This window comes from Callospermophilus lateralis, chromosome 8, assembly GCF_048772815.1.
Source record: "Callospermophilus lateralis isolate mCalLat2 chromosome 8, mCalLat2.hap1, whole genome shotgun sequence".
Classification (NCBI taxonomy): domain Eukaryota; kingdom Metazoa; phylum Chordata; class Mammalia; order Rodentia; family Sciuridae; genus Callospermophilus; species Callospermophilus lateralis.
In genome coordinates, this window is record NC_135312.1 from 84,264,280 (window position 1) to 84,290,312 (window position 26,033).

At 38.7% G+C, this 26,033-nt stretch overlaps 1 protein-coding gene across 1 annotated transcript in view; it reads left to right on the forward strand.

The window, feature by feature from the left end:
• Elovl6 (ELOVL fatty acid elongase 6) overlaps positions 1-26,033 on the forward strand; it is a 119,468-nt gene that overhangs the window by 78,739 nt on the left and 14,696 nt on the right. The window contains exon 2 of the mRNA XM_076864535.2: positions 2,873-3,004. Coding sequence (XP_076720650.1) covers positions 2,873-3,004 — 132 coding nt within the window. The remainder of the gene's footprint in view (positions 1-2,872; positions 3,005-26,033) is intronic.

The window sequence follows — 26,033 nt, forward strand, 5'->3', positions numbered from 1 at the left end:
TATGAGCGCTGGAACATTAGGATGGGGGATTCTTCATCTTTTCACTGCTGAACAATTTTTTACTCAGTGGCACAGAGAAGGTGTAAATTCAGCAGAAGGGCTGAAAGGATACTTATATACTTAGACGATAACACACCATGTGTGCCCTATTTTCTCCTGAAAGTTTAACCACAGGAGAGCAGGAAAATCTGGGGTTACTTGCCCTCTAAGCCTATTTCTTTATGAAAATGAAGATAATACCTTCCCTACATGGTGAGGTGATTAGGAGGATTGAGTGACAAAGCCCTTTAGCATATCTACCTGTTTGAATTAATAAGTTAGAACACTGTGATTATAGTCATTTATTACCTTTTTGACTTAGAAAAATGAATTATACTATTTCTTGCTACTATTGCCTACATTAATATAGTAGGTTTTTATTTTTTTAGTGAGTCTTTGCTTATGTGAGAGCTTTAAGTGTGTGTTTTGTTTTTTACATATATATTGCACTTTATATGAGTGTAATAGAAACAATGATTCTAACTCTTTAAGTAATTTAATCCCCTTCTTGCAAATTTCAGAAGAGAAATAGAGTGATATAGATATCACACTCTATATATAGCCAAAATTATTTTCTTCTTTAAATGTTCAATTGTTAAAGTTTCCTTAAAATTGTCTCACCTTTCTATTTCTTATTGAAGTATAGAAATAGTCTCTTTCTTTCTAGAGCAAGAAAATGTATCATGATTTTTTTTTTAATTTTTTTTTTATTCAGTTGTTATCAATATATACTGGGGAACTACAACTAACACCAAGTGAATAAACAGTCCACTAACTGTTTATTCACTTGGTGTTTGCTGAGCTTCTATTGTCACAGATTCAAAATTATCCTCCCCATCAGAAAATTTGATAGCACAGGACCAGATTCATTCAACAAGTATTTATTAAGCATCTACTGTGTGTGTCCAAGAATATGCCCACCTCAGTGAAAGTGATTTATTCAATATTTATTTATGGGTTGATTCCTGGAATCATTGCTGTATTTTATGGTGTTCCCCAAGCAGGTCAATTGCATTTAAGTAGAAATGTTGCTTGTTTAATAATAAGATGTCTTGTGAGTCAGCAATGCATGCCAGCAATTAGGGAAATAGCATATGAAGCATTTTACAAATAATACTCTTTAGGTTAACACATTTTGCTTTTGGTATTCTCGTGTCTTATTTTTCAGTGCTTTTCCTGTTGATCTAATTGAGTAGGGAATACCCATTTTTAAGAGAAACACTGCTGCCTCAGGAAGTGTGTTCAAATGTTTAATTATTTACAAGCCCTCTATTGCTTTCTGTTGAATCATAGTTCTACAGAAGATTGTTGATTTTTTTTTTTTTTTGGCATTATTAGTATTGCTGTTCACTTTTACTTTATATAGAAATAAATCAGCAGGCTCATAGGGACCTGGAAAATTCTACTTTGTCTTGCTTATATATTTCCAACTAACAAGTCTCATAAAAAGTCTGTGGGTCAAAACAGCAATTCCAACAGTGAACAAACATGTTGAGATGTTGCCCTATTAGATGCTTTAAATATTCATGCAGATATTTTCTTCCACAATAAATCATCCTTTAAAAAAATTTATGGAAAGTTTTTAACTGTTTATGTGTGTATGTATATACATACACTTGAGAGAGAAGAGAAAGAATAATGAGCCCCCATGCTTCATCCCCTTTCCTCAATCTTCATATATTTTTGGTTCTGTTGGTTTCCTGGGGAATCTTAAACCAAATATAAAACATGTAATTATATTCACAAATGTTTCAGTGTTAACCAATAGCTGATAAGTACTTTAAAAATTATGCCTAACATTTGATTTTATTGCAAACCATGGTCCAAAAAATTCTACATATTGTATTTGATTATTATGTCTCTCAAATTAATTTAATTTAACCTAGAAGAGCCTTAAATTTTTATTCCATACTACAACTTGACAAAATATGTTCATTTGTCTTGCAGAATGTCACACAGTTTAGATTTACCCCTTCTTTTATTTTATAAATAGGTAATCAGATAAGAGATTTGGTTAAATTCAAGTTCAAACTTTGAAGCAAGATGTATTATAGATGGTTCTGTGTTCTTCCAGTTGTGTTGTGTATCTGACCATTATGCATTTATTAATGATATATTAGAATTTAATACATGTCTTTTTTGATGCAGAGGGTTTCAGGAATCCATATTGGGGTAGCCATAAGTCATGTAACTTGCATTTTAGTGTTTCAAATCATTAATGACTTTTAAATCATCAATGATTACTCCAAGGTTATTTTTAATACTATATTCTACTAGGAAATAAGCAGTTTTAAATGACTTTCTTGTCCCATACAACCCTGGTTATCAAATATTTTCAATAAAAACAATTCTTGTAAAAATCCATCTAAACTAGCTCAACAAACTCTAAAGCATAAAATTAATTTTTCATTGAAAAGATTGCTTTTTAAAAAACTTTTATTTATTTTTATGTGATGCTGAGGCTCGCTACCCATACTAGGCAAGCACTCCACCGCTCAGCCACATCCCCAGCCCTTGAAAAGATTGCTTTTTATTCCTCAACACTATATTGTTGAAACTTATCATCACAGAGTCGGAAAAGAGAATACCACCATGTTGACATGATACTTACTACATTGGTCAATCTGTTGGATGCTAGTTGGTCTAGGGAAGTCCAACAGAACACCAGGTGTCCAAGTAGACTGAGGTCCCTTTTCAGGGAAGGGGGCGCCTCCCTAAGAATATGTTCTTGGAACTAACAAAGGAAGGAAACTGGTACAAAAGCTGTTTCCTAAGGGATGAAAATAAATTGCTTGAGGAATTTTGTTCATGAGTCTTATTTATTTGTTTATAGGAAGAAATCTTTCCTGTTTTCTGCTCTGTATGCTGCCTTTATCTTTGGTGGTCGGCACCTAATGAACAAACGGGCGAAGTTTGAACTGAGGAAGCCATTAGTGCTCTGGTCTCTGACTCTTGCAGTCTTCAGGTAGGATTTTTTTTATTATCTAATAACATCCACCCATGTCATCAGACTTGCTGAAATAAAGCAATAATTGAGCATCTTATTTCATATTTGATATTTTTGAGTGTTGAATACACTGTGGACACCAAGTTTGTTCAGAGAAAAAGCTTTCATTGCAACCATATTTGCCATGATATATTCCATCTCTAATTTTGAGAGTTCTCAGGCCATCTCCTTCCCTGTCCAAATTGTTCATGTGGTATAGTCCAGTTCATCTGTTATGACTAGAAGCAGTGAATCAATTCCATTTCTTTTGTTTGCTTAAATATAAGTGAAGGACCAAATGGAAAGCCACACAAGTAAACTGTGGAAGTTCATTGGGAAGCAGGGTTCAGATGTCATGGCTGTACTGATACTAGGACTTGATCAAAAGATGACACTCAGGTGGGTGTGATGGCCAAGCCTGTTATCCCAGTGGCTGGGGAGTCTGGGGCAGGAGGATTCTGAGTTCCAAATCTAACCTTAGCAACTTTCAGCAAGACTCTGTCTCTAAATAAATTATAAAAAGGGCTCAGAATGTGGGTTCAGTGGTTAATCGCTCCTGGGTTCAATCCCTGGTACTGGAAAAAAAAGGAAGGAGCGGGCGGGGGGGGGGGGGGGGATGGAACTCAAACATATGGTCAGTATCATTACACCAGTGAGTTTCTTGCTCTTTATTCCCAAGAGCACTCTCCACCCTCATTCCCTGAACTGACTCACTGAGCAAATGTTTTGTGTAGCCAGTTCTTATTTTGCATCTGGCAGAACTCACCATAAGAGACTTTTAGGAAAAGGGCTGTTCTCTCTCCAGGGGCATCTGTCAGCCAACATGCAGACACATTCCTCTGGAAGCTTGAGGGAGCATTTCCAATCTTGAAATATTTGGTGATGTAGGCCATCACAAGACTAATTAACACACAGCTGGTGTCCAAGCAGGTGCCAGAATTTACCTACAGCACTAACAAAGGCACCTGTTCTATTTGTGATCTGCTTGTCAAAAGCAGCAAGTTTATGACTAGGCTTGGGAGGGGGTGGGTGAGGGACTGAACAGATGTAGGCATACTACAAAATACAAAACTATCCATTTTAGTATTTCTGAGTATTCATTTGTATTTTTTATATTGTATATTGACTGTTCTATCATAAGCAAAAATGGATGGTGTCATTAAAAGCCTCATTATTCTCTTAAGGCTTATTAAATATGATCACACACACTTTCTTTCTTTCTTTCTTTCTTTCTTTCTTTCTTTCTTTCTCTCTCTCTCTCTCTCTCTCTCTCTCCCTCTCTCTCTCTCTCTCTCTCCCCCCCTCCCTCTCTCTCTCTCCCCCCCTCCCTCCCTCCCTCCCTCCCTCTCTCTCTCTCTCTCTCTCTCTGCCTCTCTCTCTCTCTCTCTCTCTCCCTCCCTCCCTCCCTCCCTCCCTCTCTTTCTTTTTTTTTTTATAAGTTTTAGGTGGACACAGTATCTTTATTTTACACTTATGTGGTGCTGAGGATCGAACCTCACATATGCTAGGCGAGCGCTCCACCACTGAGCCACAACCCCAGCCCGCTTCCTTTTTATTGACATTCAAAGTTGACCATGTATGCCAAAGTATTTTGATATTTGAAGGAAAAATTATTTCTATTCCAATGAAGCTTTTCAGCCCTTCACTAGTTTTTCAATATTCCCTGAGCCTTTATCATTTGTTATTTTAAATGTTAACAGAGAAAATAATACAGTGGCTCCCAGGCACTGTGACCCAGTTTAAAGGATTATTGGTGCTTGGCTAATCTTGTTTTATCCACATACCTAACTTCCTCTTTTTCCCCAAATAATTTGGAAATAATATAGACTGTAGTAATTCTGACTGAAATGATACCAGGGCTAAAAGATAAGTATTGTTTTTTTAAAAGGATATCATTAACTCAGTTAAATTAATAATAATTCTGTTTTGTTAAATGTCCTAATGTTTTCCTTTATCTCATAAATGGTTTCATTTTTACAGTTTATTTTTAAAAACCTGGATCAGATAAGACCTGTGCATTTCCATTGATTCATTGGTTCAGAGTAGAGATTTCTTCCCCTTGCATGTCGCCACCCATCCCTTACCCTTCCACCCCCTCTTCCCACCCTGTTTTCCTTCTTATAATTCCTCCTTGACAACCAGATCATTTACCCCATAGAGTTCCTCCCTGGACTAGATGTTTTGCTTGATTGTATTCTCCTATTCCCTGTGTTTTCTACAAGTTGGTAGTTAGATCTGGAAGTTTAATTTTACTCTGGTTTAATATTTGAAAAGACTTTTTCTAAGAAGAAATTTCATTATCTGAAGTATATATTTTTAATTACCTTGAAGTACAAATAGTTATTATAGCAAAGGCAAGGTAAATGCTTCTTTGCCTGTATGTCAGTTTTTTAAAGATTGATTACCTCCATGTGATAAGGGTTGTTTTCTTAAATATTATGAACTACTAAATTTATATATTTCTTGTGTGTTAGTAGTTTTGAGATATTCGAGTTTGGTGTGTGGATCCATTGCTATTTCTTTCCTTTTTTTTTTTTTTTTTTTTTTGTGGTGTTGGGGGAGTACCTGAAATTGAATCCAGGGGTGCTTAACTGCTAAGCCACATTCCCAGCCCTTTTAATTTTTTATTTTCAGAGAGAGTCTCTCTCAGTTGCTGAGGCTGGTCTTGAACTTGTGATACTCCTGGCTGAGCCTCCTGAGTCACTGGAATTGCAGGCATGTGCCACCACACCTAGCTCTTTGCTATTTGCTTTGATGTGGATGCCTTGCTTGTTTTTCCATGGACATGTTGCAGGCCAGCCCTGCTGTATTAGTCCTTGTTCAGATATGGATCAGCCATTTCTCCAGATATGGAACTGCCACACTTCCAGACAGCCCTAACTCTTTGGAGTAGAGAGATATTTAAAAACCATTTTCTGAGTACTAGAGGTGGTTGTTGCCAGGCCTTTTCAGAAGCCAGAAATGGAAATTTATGTATTTATTTTTTTAAAGAAATATATTCAGCATTGGTACTGATACTTCTAATTCAAATTTAGAATAAGAGAGATTTTTCCTTGACTAACTTTTTCTTTCTTTCATGCCCCAAACCCAAGTTCCATGTGATGGCAAGTAATTACTCATTTCCTTTATCCTATAAGGCATATGCAATAGCCACTAACAATATATCATCTTTTTAAGTCTGACAAGGCCTCATTTCCTTTCTGTTACCCTGTATATGCAGTAACAACTTCAAAACAAATTGCAGCTACAGAATAAAGAAAACTCTTTCCCTACTTAGCATATGTATACACACACACACACACACACACACACACACACACAAAATGCATTTTTCCCACTCCCCACACATGTATGCTATCCCCTATCTTCAGAGGAAACTCTGGTAAAATGATACTTTATCTGGGACCTTGCATCATAAGTTTCAGTGCCAAGCCAGAGTAACTCTCGTCTTCCCTCAACATAAAACTGCCACACTTCCATAGCATTAGGGCATCCACCCAGGCAATGGGGACATGTTGCATGACATGGGCTGCTTTGTCCTCTGTCTCTTTTTTTCCCCCCAGATGTTACAACTTGTTCCTGTTCCTTGGCCCAGTCTGGATCCAAATCACAATAAAGTGACACTGATTGAATCACTTGGCTCTTTTTGAAAACTTAAGACTAATAATAAGAAATGGCAATTTCCCGTCCTCTAGAATTAAGGTAGAGTTTATAAACTAGAGTCTGTGCATCCTGCTCTGCTCTGGACAGCCTCAGTTTTATGCCCTGGGTCCCAGTGTAATTATTCATATCTCCCTATTTACTCCTCCAAAAGTCCCACTTTAAATGATAAAATGGCATTCTATTTATAACCCACTGAGAAATTGTGTTGGCTCAATAAAACAAAAAGAAGAAAGAATACCAAGGTCACCTGCCAATTTACTGCTAACTGCTAACTAGTCTGTATTTTTAGTGTTGTCTGAAACTTCTCTTATCTGCAACATTTCCAAATATTGGATCCATCATCACTCAAATTTAAAACATGCAAACCAGATACCTTTTTGATATCCTTCTGTTTATAAAATGTATGACAATGAACATCTTTTAAGTCATTCAGAATCTACAAGTCACCTTTCCAACCAATCCCCAAGCTGTATGGATTCTTCTTCAGTATCTTAGGTTGCTGTCGACACCTCTCCATCTCCAGGCCTTCTGGCATGGACTCCATCCCTTCCTGTCGTAGTATTCCACCCTCTAACTGCTGTCCCTATCTACGGTACTCTACATACCACATCATTTCCCTCTTTAAACATTAGCTGAGACTCCTTTGTCAGTAGGTCAGAACCTCAATCTAACCATAAAAACTTACCATCTTTTCTCATCCACTTTTCACCCTTGCCCTATGCAAATGTTTCCATCCAAACGAACATGGTATGTCTGGTGGTTGCCCACAAAACCTTGCCCGTTCCTAATTACACATCTTTGAACACACTGAACCTCCTTCTCTTTCCATACTTCCCCCACTTAATTCTGTAAGTATTCTCCATCACTTAATTTCTTCTCTGATTATTTCAGCCCATACCTCAGCTTTGACAGAACTTGTTGCTCCCTCCTCATGAAGCAGACTCAGACTGCCTTTACTGTCATACTTCCCAGGAGACTGTAAGTTCCCTGAGGCAGGAATTTGCTGTTAGGTTCCACACACAGCTCTTGAATTTATGAATACAAATCTTACGTTCGTCAGTTAACTGTCCAGTCGCATATCATTCATGTTTTCAGTCATTCACTTTCGCTCCTTATATATTCATATAAGGACTAATTCATATTCATTGGTTGCCTCAGACATACCTACTCCAGTTTTCATTTGTCACTGTCAGGCTTTACCTATGAACATGAAGACAGGCTTCAAGAAAGCGGGACTTAATGATCAGGAGGCTCCCGAAGGCCTAGAAGACCCTGCACAATCTGCCCTTTGTTACTTCCGACCTCTCCTCTCTTCCCCTGTGTTACTCTGGCCTTCCCCTATTCCCGACACACGCCAACAAGGCTTCTTCCTCAGGGCCCTCGTACTTGTTCTGCCTTTACCTGGACCACACTTTGCGCAGATATTCTAGGGCTGTTCCCCCTGCCCCTTAGATCCTCACTCAGGTCTGACCTGACTCTCCAACCTGCCTGACAGTGTTCCCATCTACCCTTCTTATGGCTCCTTCCTGACTTATTTTTCCCTTAGCACGTGACACCGTCCAACCCACTCTGTCACTTACCTTGTTCCTTATTGGTCTCCTCCCCCCTGAACTCCAAACCCCAGGAAGATAGGGATTGTTATGTCTGATTTTCTATTGTGGCTCACGTAAGCACTTAATAAATCTTTCTTTTTAAGAAATTAATATATTTTTTTCTAAAGGAAGAAATAAGGAAAATTATTCTGTCTTTCCCTCAAATTCGGGAACTAAACCTGGAATTTCAGATATTTCCAGGAAACGAATCATGATAGCAATTGAGTAAATACATATTTTGTTTTTGTTTTTGAATAAACATGTCCCACAGTGAGGGAGAATTCGAAGCTACCGTGAAAGGGGCCTACTGATGAGAAGTCAGGAGAACATCACCCTACTTTCCAGATGGCACCATGGGTGGACAGACTGGCCTCTCCTGACCTTAGCTGAGGTCCTTGCTGATGGGCACTGACCTGAAGGTCACTCTGCTGCTCCAGACTTGCCTCTACCATCATCGGTGTGTTATGATGCACACAAACATGAGAAAGAACTGTGAGGTTGTATGTGCACAAAAATGGCTTCTTGCGATGGCCTCTCATGCTCCCAGGAGTTACAGTCAACTTGGCAACTTTTGCTTTTTTACCACTGAAAAAGCTATTCAGTAGGTTATGTTTTTTTTTTTTTTTTTTAATTAAAAAATTCCCAATTATAAAAGTGAGAATTCTCTGTATGAAAACTGAAAACCCCAAGAAAGCATACACCCAAAGTGTTTAATCTCATTATCCACAGATATTTACTGTGAAAGTTTTAGAGTATGTAAAAGAACGAACAAGGCTCGTTGTCAGAGAAAGTGCCCGTTTATTGAGGAACCGCTCTGCATATTTACAGAGCTGGGGTTGGTTTGACAATTATGACAGTTTAATGGTTGAACGGTTGGACGGTTGGCATGGGGTGCTTTCTGATTGGTGGGTAAGGATCATGTGAGTCAGCAGGGCTAGTCTGATTGGTGGGTAAGGATCATGTGAGCCAGGAGGGTTAGTCTGGTTGGTGGGTAAGGATCATGTGAGCCAGCAGGGGTCACCATTAGACAGCTCTTCTCAGGGGATGGGGAAGTTAGTCTTTGGAGCCAGGGCGACTCCCAACAGTATGTCTTTCCAGGAATTTAATGTTAAACTTGAGGCTCTTTACCATAATATTAATTCTCTCTAGTGTAGTTAATACATTTGAGGTTGGACAAAGATATGACTTCTGTAATTATCTTTGTATTACAGATGCTAAGCCAACTTGAAACAGCTGCCATGTAAGGTGCTTTAAATCATCTTTCAAAATGATTCAGTATTTAGATAGCCAAATACCATAGACCTCTGAAGCTTTACTGAAAAATTACATGAGCATTCTTAAAAGCCACTGGATGGTGATTTAGGATGTACTTTAACACTTGCAGCATTTGTTAAGGATTGTTTTGAATTAAGATTGAATTAAGATTACAGTGCTGATAAACTTCCTGTGTTACTTCACAGATCCTTCATGTTTGGCATGGTGTGTGTGTGTGTGTGTGTGTGTGTGTGGTGTGTTTAATAACAAGATTTTGGATCCTTAAGAAATGCATCAGACTAAAGGAATGAGCTTTTTGTAAAATTGCCTAATCATATCATCTGGAATGTATCAAATGATGCTGATCTGGTGTCCATTTTTAAGCTGAAGTAAACAAGTTGTGGATTGGCAAAAGAAAACATTAAAGGTAATAATATGGAAGGGAGTAGAAGTTTCTATCCCAGAGATTCCCATGAGAGAGCAGAAAATTGACTGACACTTTGAGAGGAGAGCCTTCCCCCACCTGAGAGTCCACATGTCTTCGAGGTATGGATGTGAGTGGACTATGATATGTTTCTATACCAACCCCAACTAGAAACACTGCTCACCTACACTATGCTTATCTGCTACTGTGTTCATCAACAAAATTCTTCCTTCTAACTATAATCCCTTCCCATCTGAAACAACTCTTACAGGCCTCTTAAAACCCCAGCTGTGAAAATATCCGTAGCTCTTTCATGAAAGCTTTCAATGGTTATTTTCTATAGTTCAACCAAAAGCTCCAAATAGTATTTGCTGATCTATTTTTGATGATGCTGTGGCATAGTCAGGTGGCCTAGATCTCACTCGATTTTGCATATGACATAGTTTGGGCAGCCTTGAAACCAGCAATTCTTTTAGCCAGTAATGCCAGTAGATGAGTTTAATTGGTAGCTAGCTTTTCTTGGAAGTCATTTCCTATCATTTCAATGTTGCAAAAAAAAAAAAAAAAATTACAAATGAGAATTGATGCAGGCTGTTGGATCCTTAGTTATTGTCACTTACAGCTAAATTGTTTCTGCTGGGGACAGTGATACCCAAATAATCCTCTCTGTGTTCATTGTTATCAGAGAGAGTTCTTAGAGTTTTCAGAGTCCTGGGACTTAGAATCAAGTTATGTACTTAAAATGACTGATTTGGAGCATAAGACTTCATTATTTATGCACTGTGGTTTCTAACAATGTAATAGAGCAGTGATTTTCTTTGCTATTTTCATTTCACTTCTAATGTACAATGGTAGACAGAGAAGTGGCCTAAGTGGTTTTTTTGTTTGTTTATTTCTTTGTTTTTGTTGTTTTGAGGGTTGGCCTTGGGTTTTGGTGTTTGGTTTTTGTCCTGAGTTGTATGCATCATTGACTTAACAGTGGATGTGTGGGGTGATTGAAGTAGCTAGGAAAGCATGTTCATGTTTAACTCAGAGCTGAAGCAGAAATTTTCAAGGCAGCTCAATAGAATTGTTGATAGTGGGAAGACATTAGGAATCATTAGATATTCAGAGTTCTCTTAGGCAAGGGCAGGGATTTGAGTTCTCTGAAAGGACTTAGTTTTAAATTAAACTTTATACTGGCTTGAATCAACAAATTGCAAGGCAAGACTGCAGAAATCAGGAGAGAAAACGGGGCGGGGGGATCTTATTTCTGTTTTAAAATATAGTTGAAACTTTAGAGTTGCTTTTTTCCCACCTCACACATTTTTGCTGAAACCAAACCCATTTTCATCACACCTAGGAATGGAGGAATCTCACTTCAGTGTTCTCTGATCTGCTGATTGGCACCTCTCGGATGCATATGTATTTTTTTGTTCTCTTTAAAGACATAGATCCTTAAATTCATAGAACAAAACTGGGTTACAGTTTGAAGTCATTGAAAGTCAAGACTGCACGTTTTTCTGCTTGGTGTATCTTGGCTACACCAATTGGCTATGTATGCCTGTTTCCTTCCAACTTTGCCTAACCTGTGGCTATTTTAGTGGTCCTCTTTATAGCCTCCCTTTGTAATACATTCAAAATATTTTTCTTGACTTTGACATACATGTGATGAGATTGCAATAAGATAAAATCTGAAGTTAGTTCTAATGCATGAAAGTCAGCTTTTCTGTAGAGTTTCCAGAGAGACTACTTCCTGTGGCCTTTTGTGGAGGAACTCTGTCACTCTCCCCCTGTAACTCCAGCTCCAGCACCAGGTGTGATTCTCAATAATGTCACAATTCTGTATATGACTGGAGGGCAACATATCTTGCAAACAGTATGTATTGTGCTTTTGGTGTTTGGCACAGATTGTATCTTTGAGTATCTATTTCTACTGTGCAGGTTCCCATGTAGTTGATAAATGGTAAATGATTAATGATAAATCTTGCTACTCAGATGGAGCCTAGAATAAAAATGTCACCTTGTTCCATACATGCTCTAAACCCCCGCGTCAACACACAAGATCTAGCAGTGTTATGTGAAATCAGGGTATCAAAGGTTTGAAAGAATGTTGATCTTTGAACTTATAAAGCTAACACAAACAATAGGCAGTATTCATTGGGTGCCTGGCACTATATTAAGCTCTCTTTGTTGATGTGTCTTACTTAACTTTCAAGACTGCCTTAAGGTATGTACTTTATTCTCATTTTACAAATGAAAACCTCTGCTCAGAGAGGTTGGGGAAACTTCTTCACAGTAAAATCCAGACAGTAAATCCTACAGCCTATTCTGTCATACAAAGATAGTAGCTTCAACACAGTTATCCACTGCAGAACCATGAGACCTCTGAATACCCAAGTATCCTCCTCCTCCATCATCACCATGGCTGGTGACATGCAGCCTGGAGGTCTTGGGATAGGAACATTGCCCGTGTACATTTATGACTTGGTGTCTTCATATGACAGTGATACTTTTAAAACAGTGAGCTGCTTAAATAAGAAGAAAAGTTGGTTCAATGCCTCAATGTTTCTCATTGGGCATGGATCTGATATAATTCACATACAATGTTAGCAGCTAGTCTTGTGATTTTCTGCTTGCATCTCCAAAAAGGCATGGGATCTCTTAGAAGTAATTTCATCTAGGAAATCTAGAAGGTTGGCATTGATCTACATTTCTGAAACTGCCTGGAAAGCAGTTTCAGGCTTATAAGCAGTCTGTATATGGTTATTTTTGGCTCACAGAGTGTTTTTATATACTACTCTCTCCATACTTGTTCATGAAAAGAAGACTGAACTTTACTATTAATGTTGCCTGTTTAAACACTTCATACTAAATTAAACATGGTCATTACCCAATATATTTATCAGAGTAAAATTTGCTGGGTTGGGTAATTCAAATAATAAAGACTTGGGCAGATCTTCTTGCTAGAGGTCTTCTTTCTAGATCTATTGTGTAAGTTCTGGATAACTTAAACTGTAGTCTCTATGTTGAAACACTGGTATGTCCAAGTAATTCCTCATGTTTTACTTGCGATTGCTATACCCAGTGCTTTGATAAAATTAGCGTTCATTCTTTTTGGTTCCTATAAAATAGGCAAGCTGTAATACCCTGAGGAGTGCCCTTGGCTTTGGTAAAAGCAAACTCTTCACACAGTTCTACTAGAACCTTTGTGTGAAAATGCTAGAAGGCCCTGGAAATTTCAACCTGAGGATCATCATCACCAACCTGGCCGTCCATTATCTCTCATTTTTTTTTTTTTTAATTTTTTTAGAGAGAGAAAGAGAAAGAGAAAGAGAGAGAGAGAGAATTTTTTAATATTTATTTTTCAGTTTTGGGCAGATACAACATCTTTGTATGTGGTGCTGAGGATCGAACCTGGGCCGCACGCAGGCCAGGCGAGCGCGCTACCGCTTGAGCCACATCCCCAGCCCTATCTCTCATTTCTTTGAACAGGAAGACCCTGTGGGATGTTCTATAAATGCTAAATAGGTTTATAATTTACAACTCTCTCAAAATTTTAATAAAATTATATATTTGTAACCTTTCAACCAAAAGACAGAATCCTAAGAAAACACAATCAAATTGATTCTAATTATTATGAATAAAATAAACGATCTTTTGTGTAAAAGCACCTACCAGAAGTCCCTTTGATTAGAAGTATTTTATACTGAACACCAACTAGAAAATAAAAGCTGTTATTTTTTTTTTCAAAAAATCATCTCCTCCTTCATCCAGCCAGAAACCTTAAATTATTGTTTCTTTATTTAAAAATGTAAATGTAGTTCAAGTACCTATATGAACAAGGTAAGACCAAGCCTCTCTGCTGTCACATTAATGATAGGTGCCCATGAAAAACTCATTGTATTTTTGCGGAATGGGAAGTGGAGTCAGACAGCTGGGCCCAGAATCCTTCCAGAAGGCTTTTATTGTTTCCTGTACTGAATGGAGTCCAAAAGTGAGAATAATTACCTTTTAGAGCTGCCAGGTTTTTAGCCCATTCAGATGACCGGTATTGTAGTTGGGGGGAAAAACATAGAGTCGAGGTGCAAGAATAGTGACTAGATTTAATCCTTATTTCTAAAGGAATTTTGTCCTCAGAAACATTCTGTGGTTTGGACTAATGGGATGTGAAGGAGAGTAACATCTGTTCAAAACCCGTCTAGTTAAAACTACAGAATAGAAAGGAAAAGAAAATCAGCCATCCCCTGCCAGGCTGCCATAGTCATAGGAGCTAAGGATCTCAATCAGGCTACCTTGTGACTTTTAGGTAATTCTTCAAGATCTTTGAAAGAGGAATAAATAGGAAGAAGCCTCTTGATTGAGAAGTGTTTGCTGTTCTGAAAACTTTTCATCTTCCAAAAAATTTTAAGAATACCTGGATTTAAAGCAACCAGTCCTCCTCTGTGAAGTTAAATTTCAAAACCTAAGAACCAATTTATATGACACATGCCAGATACCTTACTTCTGCTTACTCATCCTTATGACACATCTACAAAGAAAATATAGCTTTAGGATTTTCACATCTTATTATCGAGATAATTTTCTTCAATATTTCAAAATAATAAAATATTTCAGAATTTTCATAATTCAATATAAATTTTCCCATAGAAGTAAATGTTAAGTAGGAATATGTGTTCAGAAACTTTATATCCATGTAATTTTATGCTTTAAAATGTAATTTTAAGCACAAGAAATAAGTACAAATTAACTATAGTGACTTTTTGTCATGTTTAACTTTGTTTCTTCACTAGAAAGTGCTCAGTTCTTACAATTGTTTTTCTGTTCTGTTACCGGCACTACAACTTAATGAGTACTGGATAGTATTGTTATAATTCACCAATGGTGATCAGCAAGCTAACAGCAGAGTACTTGCCCAAATCACGCTGAGAACTTCTAAGGCACCTCAACAACAGAATGGTACAGAAGATAATGACCCAAATTGATGGGTATTTCTGTTTCCCACTACTGTGCTGCTCTTATGTGGCCGTATTGTATGTGTAGTTTAGATCTATGAAGACACTAGCTCTGAAATGATGTGATTCTTGAATATAGTTTAAATGTAAGGGATTCACATTTCTTCAGATGTTACACTTAAGGACTGTCCTTATTGAATTTCAGTGATATTTCAAAATGTTAGGCTTCCATTCCATATAATGAAATGTCATCTAATTTCATATAATGTCCCTATTTTGAGTATGAAGGAGCTGATGCTTAGAATAAAAGGGACCATACTTAATGGGTGGCAGGATCAGGACTAGTTAGTTTGGCTGGAAAGTTCATGATCTTTGCTTGGTGGTACACAGTTGGGATGGGCACTGTTAAAGAGGGCTAAATCCAGAAAGACTTTGTGGGTGAATGCCTTTCATTAGACAGGAATATGATTTTTTTTTTTTTTTTTTTTTTTTTTTGCTTGTTTTGAGGAAAACCTTGTGGGTTTTTCAGATTGTGACCTGTGAGCCACTTGCATTAAAACATGTGGAATATTTATTCATTTGGAGTTTCTGATGGTGGGACCTGGAAATATAAGCATTTGTAGCAACCTCTGTTGTTTACTGTAATTAAAATTTCTATATAATTTTAGGGGCTTGCATGACCCTTTCTCCTCACTGGAGTCCAAAGGCCCCTGCACTAGCTGTCCCTGTGGAACAACAAAGGCTGTTGGAAGACAACAGGGCATGAGAGGTCCATGCACCGTGTGCTGCTCTGGAGAAGTATCAGACTGTGACACCCTGGCCTACTTGGCATACTTGCTTCTTACTCATGTATTTTTATGCTTCTGACCTTTCTACAGACATTTTTCCAGCATTGTGGACTATTAATTGGATGCTTGCACCTGAGATAACAACAGTATTCTGGTAACCATTCACTTGAGGAAGTTGCTATCCGTCAGCTTCCTGGTTGGCCTCATGCCATCTCTGGGAGCCCTGAGAGAAAAGGCAGCCCCAGAGCAGCATCTCATCCCTCTTGTGACTTTCCATGAGGGAAGTGTCTCCTTGATTCTCTCCCGCCTCACATTCCTCCAAACACATGCACGTGTAGTTTGCCAAATCTCTTGCAATCCTGCTTCCTATCAGTCTGCATTGTCTTTGTTAGGTGACCCAACATGATCTGAAACTATAAAAATGTTCTTGCCAATCCTACCAACTCCCTACTATAGCTTAATTAACCAGTATTAAATAAGTTAATAATCAATCCCTTTCCTCTTTAATCTCAATACCTAGCATCGTTAGCCACCCTGTTGTTCAAGCCAATAACCTTTATTTTTCCTGACTGTATCGCACCACCCGTAACAGTGGTGCGATAGTGGTCAGCAACACTGCTGGCATCCAACACAAATGTGTCTGCTGCTTTTATGTCCACTGTTACAGTGAACCAGCTACCAACATCTTTAGGTATCAGAGATGTGGTATTCTTCCAAATATTCCCTTTGATTGACTTCTTATGTCAAAACAAGAGTAAATGTTCTTTACTAAAATCCATAAATGACATGTGCTGATTATCGAAATTATATTCATTATTATGTCTGATATTACAGTCCATTCTCCATATGGCAGCCAGTGTTAAACCCCACCAATGTGCGGACAGTGCCGTTAGAATAAAATGAATTTCATTATTTGGGCTGTTAGTGTTGCTCTTTGGGGGCCCTGTAAGATCCTCAAAGGCCCTGCAAGCTCTGTTCTATGCTGCATCTCATCACAGCTGAGGCACAGCCAGCCTCCCTGGCCTCGTATGTCAAGCATAGCCAGCTCGGTGTGCTTTGCAGTTTATCCGCTGTCACCTCTTCTGAGACAGCTTCTCTCATCTCAGCAGACGTCCCTGCCCCCCATCCCTGGTCACTGTCACTTCGCCCAGCTTTATTATCAACCCCAAACTATTAAGCTATTTGTATGTATTTGACAGTGTTTCCCATTCATATATGGGTTTGGTAAAAACAGATTTCTTATTTTCTTAACCATTTTGTTTTGGTTTGGATGTGAGGTGTCCTCTGAATGTTCACGTGTGAGATAGTGAAAGAAGGTTTGGAGGAGAAATGATTGGGCTATGACCTTAATCTAATCAGTGAATCAATCCCTAATGGGATCAACTGAGTGGTAACTGGAGGCAGGTGGGGTGTGGCTAATGGAGGTGGGAATTGGGGGGCATGGCTATGGGGTATGTATTTTGTATCAGGAAGAGTGCAGTCTCTCTGTCCCTCTCTCTGCTTCCTGATGGTCAAGCTGCTCCCCTCTACCCTACTCTCTCACCATGATGTCCTGCCTCACCTCGATCCCCAAGGAGTGGAGCCAGCTTTCTGTGGACTAAGACCTGAAACCATGAGCCTGCAAATAAACTTTTCCTCCTCTACAATTGTTCTGGTGGGTCTTTTAGTCACAGCAGTGAAAAGGCTGACTAAAACACTTTGATATTAAATAGAACCTAGTATGCGTTAGGCAGAGAATAAGCTTTTCTAGGAGAATAAAACCAGATAGAAACAATCTAATTCAAAGTTTTCTAAAACAATATCTGTACCCTTTGGGTTTTGCTAATAATTAGGTACTCGAGGCTCATCTCAAGTGATCAGGTGAAATTAATCAGTCCTGATAGTTACAGTAACAATACCTGAAGTGGTTCCTTAATTCGAGATTTCTGTGGAGGTTCAGAGGGTTTGTGGATCATGGCTGGATCCATATTCTATGGTGAAAACTTGGACCAGCTTGTCATGTTGTCGCGTAGTTATAGAAGAGTTCTGGTCTCATCCTCATCTTCTCTTGAACTTCATAACATTTTCTTCCCAAGACATTTATGGTCTTTTTATTAGCACTCATCCCAATTCTTCATTTTTACTCATAAGCAGATTCAGTTTATAGATGGAGTGCTCAGTGATTATCAGGCAATTTTTTCGAAGATGTCCAGCAAGATGCGGGCTGGGACTGTGTGATCCTAGCGCTCAGTTTTTCCTCATCTGCTTTCTGTGTGTTTCTATCTTCAAATTAACAATGCAGCACTACTATGTCTGTAGTTTTGATCAAGTTTTGTTTCAAGCTTTTCATTTCATTTTCAAAACCTTTGATTTACTTCACAGTCATTGTTGTGTTTTTATTAAAGGTACATGTCTCCTATGTTTGGCCTTTCTGATTTGTCAGGGTTTTGGTTTTTTCTTCCTTCCTTCCTTCCTTTCTTTCTTTTTCTTTTTTACTTTTCCCACTAATATTTTAAGAAGTCATCCACTGCCGGGCATGGTGGCTCACACCTATAATCCTAGCAGTTCAGGAAGTTGAGACAGGAGGATCATGAGGTCAAAGCCAGCCTAAGCAACTTAATGAGACCCTGTCTCTAAATAAAATGCAAAATAGGGCTGGGGATGTGCCTCAGTGGTGCCCCTGTGTTCAATCCCTGGTACCCCGCCCCAAAAAGTCATCCACTTAATTGGCATTGTGGAAGTGATTCCACAGAGTTTAGGAGTTTAGACTTGAAGACATCTAAAGGCCTCTCCAATGTTCTTTATTTTGATGATGAGGGGGAAAAAACCATAAAATTAAATTTACCATGTCAGCCATTCTTACATGTGTAGTTTAGTAGTGTTAACTATATTCACATTGTTGTAGAGCCAATGTGTAGAACTTCCTCATCTTCCAAACTTAAACTCCATATCCATTAAAAGATAACTCCCCATTTCCATTTACCTCAGCCATTGAAAACCTTCTACTTTCTGTATCTATGAACTTTGTTTTAGATATCCCATAAGCTGAATCATCGGGTATTTTCTCTTATCTTTAATTAATTTATTTTTATGTGGTGCTGAGGATTGAACCCAGGGCCTCACCTGTGCTAGGTGAGCACTCGATCACTAAGCCACAACCCCAGCCCAGGCATTTTCTTTTTGTCACTGACTTATTTCACTGAATATAATGTCCTCAAGGTTCATCCATGTTGTAGCATGTATTTGAATTTTCTTTCTCCTTCAGGCTAAATAATATTCCACTGTATGACACATCACATTTTGTTTATTCATTCATCCACCAATGGACATGTAAATTGCTTCCCTCTCGGCTGTTGAGAATATTGCTACAAGTACATACACATAGAGACAATTCTTCAAGAGCATGTTTTCAATTGTTTTGGATAAACCATATACTCAGAGGTAGAATTGGTGATTCATATGGTGGTTCTAGTTTTTTTATGTTAATGAAAACATGCAAACTGCCATACCATTTTTCATAGTTATTGTACCATTTTATAGTCCAACAGGCCACAGGAGTTCTATTTTCTCCACATTCTAGCCAACACTATTTATTTCTTTATTTGTTTGTTTTTATTAGTGTCCCTTCTGATTACATTCCCCTGATGAAGAGTGAGTGTAAGCATCGTTTCATGTACTTGTTGCTCATTTATATATCATGTTTGGAGAAATGTGTATTCAAGTCTGTAATTATTGTTCATTCTGTAATTGAATTATCTGTTATATTGAATTGTAGGCATTCTTTATGTACTCTAGCTACTAACACCTGATCAGTTGGATGATTTGCACATTTTTTCCCCCATTTTGTACACGGCCTTCTCATTTTGTTGACTGTGTCCTTTGATATACAGAATTCCTAGATATAAAGTTTTAGATAACATAAGAGACTCAGGTCTCCTAGTGAGTCAGCTCCAGCTCCATCTGCAGGAGACAAAGGCAGGGGGCTCAGTTTGACCCAGGGATCCAGGCCAGTCATGAAAGGAGCAACCACAGAACTCCCTATCACTCCCTTTAAGTCTCTGCTTAACTGTCACCATATTATTGAGTTCTCTCTATCTATCTAAACATGAACATTAATTATAGAACTAAGCATGCTGCACCCCACTCAACACTCCCTACCTTCCTTATTACTAAGGGGCATACTATTTATTTCCTGACATACTGTCTGTCTCTCTGCTTTAAACTCCAAGAAATGTGATTCCCATCTGTTAACTGCTGCCTCCTCAGAACTTAATATCTTATTCACATTTTTCCTAAACTTCCCCAGGTCCCCAAACTACAAGTCATTCCTTCTTCATGTAAAATAGTGCCTGGCATGTATAGAGCATTCTGGAATTAATGAATAATTAAGAACTTACCATTCCCTGTCTGAAGTTATTTAGAACCTCTGAAGTTTTAAAGGTTGAAATGTTACTACTGCCCAGCAAGAATAAGGGAGTTTCTGTCAGTCCCTCTTCTAGTCGAATTTATCTAATTTTAACATCTAATTGAGAAATAATGGGAATTTTCTGCAGAGGTGGAGAAGGATCTGTGTTTTGTAACCTAAAGTTTGGAAGGACTGTGAATTTTGAGAAAAGAATGAGGCAAGGAAGGGAGCAGGCCAGAAAGTGAGGTACGCAAACCAACTATCTGCCAGTGGTGAACTAGGCTTATCTTTCCTTTTGACTTCTTAAACAGCAGTGGAAACTTGCTTCTCCAGACGAGGAGCCCTAAAGCATCAATCCCCTCCTTTTTACAGGTGGCTGGGAAGTCAAGGGCAAAGGTAGAGGAATTCACATTTCTCTCTGTGCTTATCTTCAATAATAAAAAGGGTGAAGACATTCTCCCCAAGGAAGTTTATAAAAGCCTTGGAGTTCAGCTGGGAAACACGAAAAGGCAAGATTCCCAGACTTTTGGAAACCTTTGTGTAACCTAACCCAACTGATAGTCAAAAATGTCATAGCTCAAAAATGCTCATTGAGTCCTTATTCAGCAATGCCTAAAGGCCCTGGGCAATATCACAGGCACAACTCACTTGAAGATTTTTTCTTTCAAAGACATTTTAGATAATTTGTGAAAGCACACTCAATGACATTTTAAGCTTTTTCTACCTTGAGCGTTAAAACTAAATGATTTTGTAGAAAGAAAAGGCGGTTCTGGGGTAGGGTGATAAGAATTGAAATCTAACAGATTGACCTTAAAAGATAAAATGCATGAGGATGAAAGAAAAGCACAGAAATAGCTGAATTACTTGGGAGAGTTTAAGTATGTTCCTAACTCTTAAAAAATGAATAGACCAGAGTAAATTTTTCTATATATTTATCTATGCTAAGATTTTCATTTTCAAAATGATTTTGTGATTAAATTCAGGCCATGAGTTCTTATTGCGTTCTCATACAGAACAATGGAAGGCGTTGGTTTGGGCTTTCATTCAGTAGAGTAAAAAATTATCAGACTTAAGTTTAGGGAAAAAAAGAAGAAGAAGAAATAGTAGAAGTAGTTCCTGAAATGGAGGTGAGAGGGTACCCGAGAAAGACATTTGGACATTCACAAGTATCAGAGTAGCCATGCCAGCATCTTGGAGATATTAAGACAGAATCTAAAGTGTGCATAAGTTTAGAGATAAAAGGTATCTCTTTTATCTCTGACATAAGAGATATGTCTCAAGTCATTTAAGTTGTCTTTCTGGGATGTGTCGTAGAGAAGCAAGTGAACCCTGCAACAGTGTCACTGCCAACTATTGCCAGGCTGACACATTGGAAGGGTGACCCATATGAGCATCACCATAAATGCTTTGCAACTATAGAGCTTAATAGCAAGTTTCCCTTGGGAGATAAATTCCTATGGTTCTCGGGCTGGGGTTGTGGCTCAGTGGCAGAGTACTTGTCTAGCATACGTGAGGCACAGGTTCAATCCTCAGCATCACATAAAAATAAGTAAAGGCATTGTGTACATCTACAACTAAAAAATAAAAATAATTCCTATGGTTCCTAAAAAAAAGTTTTTCAGGTGCCGCTTTTTTTTTTTTTTCTTCCTTTAAGCCTGCACACTCAACCTTCTGAGAGATCGCTGTTCAGCTGCTAGAAATTAGACACTCTGCCAAGTCCTGTCAATCAACACACTTCAGTCCATCCCCGTCCGTCTTATCCCTCTGATCTGGTGATGGTGACTTGATCTTGTTTTAGAACCACCATATTTCTGATGTAAGGGACCCAGATGAGGGGGAGGCTGGCTCTCCCCTTCCTGCCTTGTATAGTTCATCTTCTGTAGATCTAACCAGATCTCAGGCCCAGGAATCTATTAGAAACCCCCCATAACTGCCTGCACTTCTGTGTATTCCTGTCTTTTTTCAAAAATCAACAAAAGATGTGGTTTAGAAAGGAATATCATTTTCCTTCCAGCTCTTTTCAAGAGATTTGACTGTTCTCTTAAACTAAATTGTGCTACAAGGTTCTGGAGTGTTGCTTGGATGGCCTGCGCTCTTCTTAAAAGGATTGGTTTTTCTGAGAGAATAGTGGAAAAAAATATGGTGAGAAAGCCAGGAGCAAAGGGCTAAGCGGCCACAGAAAGAAACTCCACTCCACCCAATATCCTAAGATTGAAGCTTTGCCCCCTGTCAGAAAGGAAGGTGATTTGCCTCCATTATAGAGCTACATTATGATCAGACCCCAGGAGTGGCCCCAGAAGGAAAGACACCCCACCATTCACGCTTTCAAATGAAGTAAGTTACAGAACATACACACATGTACCCACCCCCCCAAAAAAATGTGGAAGAAAGCAAAACCAAACTCTTTTCAGTGAAGAGGAAGACATAGCAGAGGGCCTATCACCAATTAGGCATTTATCCTTAATAAATATTTGTAGGTGACTATCCATTAAATTGACCTTCTTTGGTATGCCATATGATAGTATTTCTGTTACTGTGAACAACAATGAAATTTTCAGAAAAAAAAATAATGAATGTGCTGCTTTCGAAGGTGGTGAATATCTAATGGGTCATCACATTGATAAGAAGGAAACTGTTTATGAAAAGCAGAAAGGTAATGACGTATGTTGCCACCGTTTCTTGTACTCATAACTTAAGCTCATAGAAGGTTACAGCTGGATTTATAAAGGACATTTTCAGTCCCTCATCTTAAGGGTGTGGCAAACTGAGGATCAGAATGACTTTCTCCTCTTTCTTCCTTCCCTTCTTTCCTTCCATCTTTCCTTGCTGTCTCTTGCTTTTGTTGATCATTGGATTAGGTTAAGGGAGAAACTGTACAAACAATGTTATATATCATGATTCAGGGTCCCTCCCAATGAAATTGTCATCAGTCATCGCTCAGGGGGGGAAAAAAGTTTGATTTCTTCATGCAGTTTTGAAACCTAGTTAAGCCTGCGTGGTGGAAATAACCGGGGAAAGCTGTTAGTCTTGGCACTGGAATTGTTACCGTTCTCATAATCTGGTATTGGTCCAAAAAGAGATGAAGAGTTTCCCCCAAAGCAACCAGGTTTTCTGTAGAAACAAGATGACTAACCACATTTGTGATCCTAGTAAGTTTTCTGGCTTTGACATTATTCTTGCCTGGGTCCACATTTATTTCAGGTTCTTTTTAGCTTTCTTTTCAATTTTTTGCCATACTTAGAGTCCCTAGTGGTTGTACTTTATTTATTGGTTCCCATTCCAAAATCCAGAAGCCAGCACATGGTCCTTTTCATATGAAATTGAAAGTCAGAATGCCTGAAGCATGGGCAACCTCCTTAGGAAAGCATTAGACAGCAGCATCTTATCAGTGGTTCAGTGAAGAAAAGAAGAAGGATCAAAGCATACCCACCAGAAGACATTGACTGTGAAAGTTCGCAGAACTAACAGGCTTAAAATTCAGGGCAAAGGGTTTTCTTCTAGGATGGTAATGATTCTTTTTTTTTTTTTTTTTTTTTTATTGGTTGTTCAAAACATTACAAAGCTCATGATAAATCATCTTTCATACATTTGACTCAATTGGATTATGAACTCCCATTTTTACCCCAAATACATATTGCAGAATCAGGTAATGATTCTTAGGTAGGCAGCTTTTTTCACTGGTTACCTGAGGCACGACTTCTTCCACAGGTTCATGGAGGAGGGCCTCAGGGAAGTGTTCAGGAAGGCAGCTCTTGCAGGGTGAGGTCTTCAAGGCGATGACCCATCAGGGCTCCCAAAGCCAAGGTTGGGCCCAGTTGGTATGACATAGGTTCTGGGCTTTGGGATTGTTTCAGTGCTTTGAGGTGATTTTGTCATGTCCAGCCAGCCTGAGAACCATGCCCCTAGATGATAGCCTGCTGAGAAGCTTTCAGGAATAGCTCTCAGGTCCAGCAAGCACTTAGCTGTAGGCAGAGAATTCTGCTACATAAAAACTGTGAGTCCTTGGGCAAGTTCCTCACCCTCTCAGCTTTTTTCTTTGTCTATAAAACAGGGATAATACACCATGAAGTTGTGGCAATAAGCAAATTTAATCATCTTTTAACTCAATGGTGTTTAAATGTGGAAAACTCTGCAATCATCTGGCACCAAGTCAGCCAGAATTGAAGCTGGCAGTCTCAGGTGAGCCTGAGGGTGAAGTAGGCAGCGGCTGCCTTCTGCTTCTGGACCTGATGGGGCCAAAGCAGCCAGCAATGTCAAGGAGATGAAATCCCACTTGTTTTATGAAAGAGGGTACAATCCTAATCAGGATCTCAAACCAACACCTGATCAATTCTAGAGCCAAATGTGCCATTTCTTCTGCTAATGGTCTTCTATCATGAGCAGTTGGCCTCCTAAATCTATCTATGCCTCCTCACTCCCCACTTTGCCGGGGGGTGGGGGGGTTTGATCACATTGGTCTTTCAAACTTGGCCCCAGTGTTTCTTCAATTTGCCAAGCACCTGGAGCAAGTGGCTCATTTCCAAGTTGTACACTCCAGATGCAAGGACTGTGCTCAGCCGCAGAAGTCTGACTGATCAGAATGCTGAAAAGCCAAGGAGTGATTATCTAATATTTAAACCATGAACGCTTTCTTTTCTTATTGAAAAAAACATGGCTAGATTTTCAAGTCGTTATGATTTGGATATGAGATGTCCCCCAAAAAGCTTATTGTTAAGAACCCCAGCATCATCAGTGAATCAATTCACTTGATGGGTTAATGATCTGAAAGGATTATTGGTGGCAGCTGCTGCAGGTGGAGCATAGTTAGAAGAAGTAGGTCATTGGGGGCTTGCCTTGGAGGATTAGATCTTGTCATCTTCCTGACTTCTCGCATGTGCACGTTTTCTCTGTTTCATGAGCAGAGCAGCTTTCCTCTGCCAGGAGCACTGTGATGGTCTTCCTTACCTCAGGCCCAGAGCAGTGGATTCAGCTGACCATGAACTGAACCTCTGCAGCCATGGGCCCCAAATAAACTTTTCCTCTTCTTAAGTTGTTCTTGTCGGGTATTTTGATCACAGCAATGCAGAGCTGACTTAACGGAATGAAACTGTTAAGTGGATCAAAGTCAACCCTTCTCTCAGGCCTTTAAATCAGAACATTTGTTTAAGATGGGCATTTTCTGGTGGGAATGGTGGTGAGTGGAGAGAACAGTCAGAGCATGCCCACTTGCCTTCCACTCACCTGTCAGGAGAACTGACACGAAGATAGCTTTTCTGTGCTTCAAGACTTTACCCGCTTCCTGCTTCTTCCGAGAAGCCTTTGGTACCGGGAAACTCTGCGCTGAAACATGTACCATCTAATTAGTCTGGCGTTCATCATATACTATGTGACAGTCATTTTAGGTGTCATTACAAAAAATTAAGTGGAAGCTACTTCCTAACTCAGAGCTTATATGTTATTTCTCAAAAAAAGCTTTATCTATACTTATTCAATTCCAAACTAGGTTGAACTTTTATACCTCATACTTTACTTTCTTATCATCCATCTCAGTTTTTAGTTATTTATTTCCCCTCTTTTTTATGGTTGCTGACTGTCTTAATTCCCCTCTAGACTAATGCTCCAACTAAGATCTCAGAGAAGAAAAGAGTTTAAGTAACATTCAGGATTTTAAGGTACCATTTTTTTAATGATTTAAAAAAATCCAAAGATAGTTTGATATTAGTTATCAACTATTAGAAATAAGAATTTAAAATTGGTATTCCAATAGCTTCTGGAAAAAAAGTAATGCATTGATATGGTACAACAACATCTTCTGGTAATCAATACCAAAAGTTTTCAGGGGTTTCCTCCATAAATATTTTTATAATGATTATAGTACATGTATATGTGACCTTTATGGATGTACACAGATTGAATTAGATCATTTGGACCATCTGCTTCGTATGTTTTTCACTTAATCATATGTCTTGGCACATGTTATGTCTGCATTC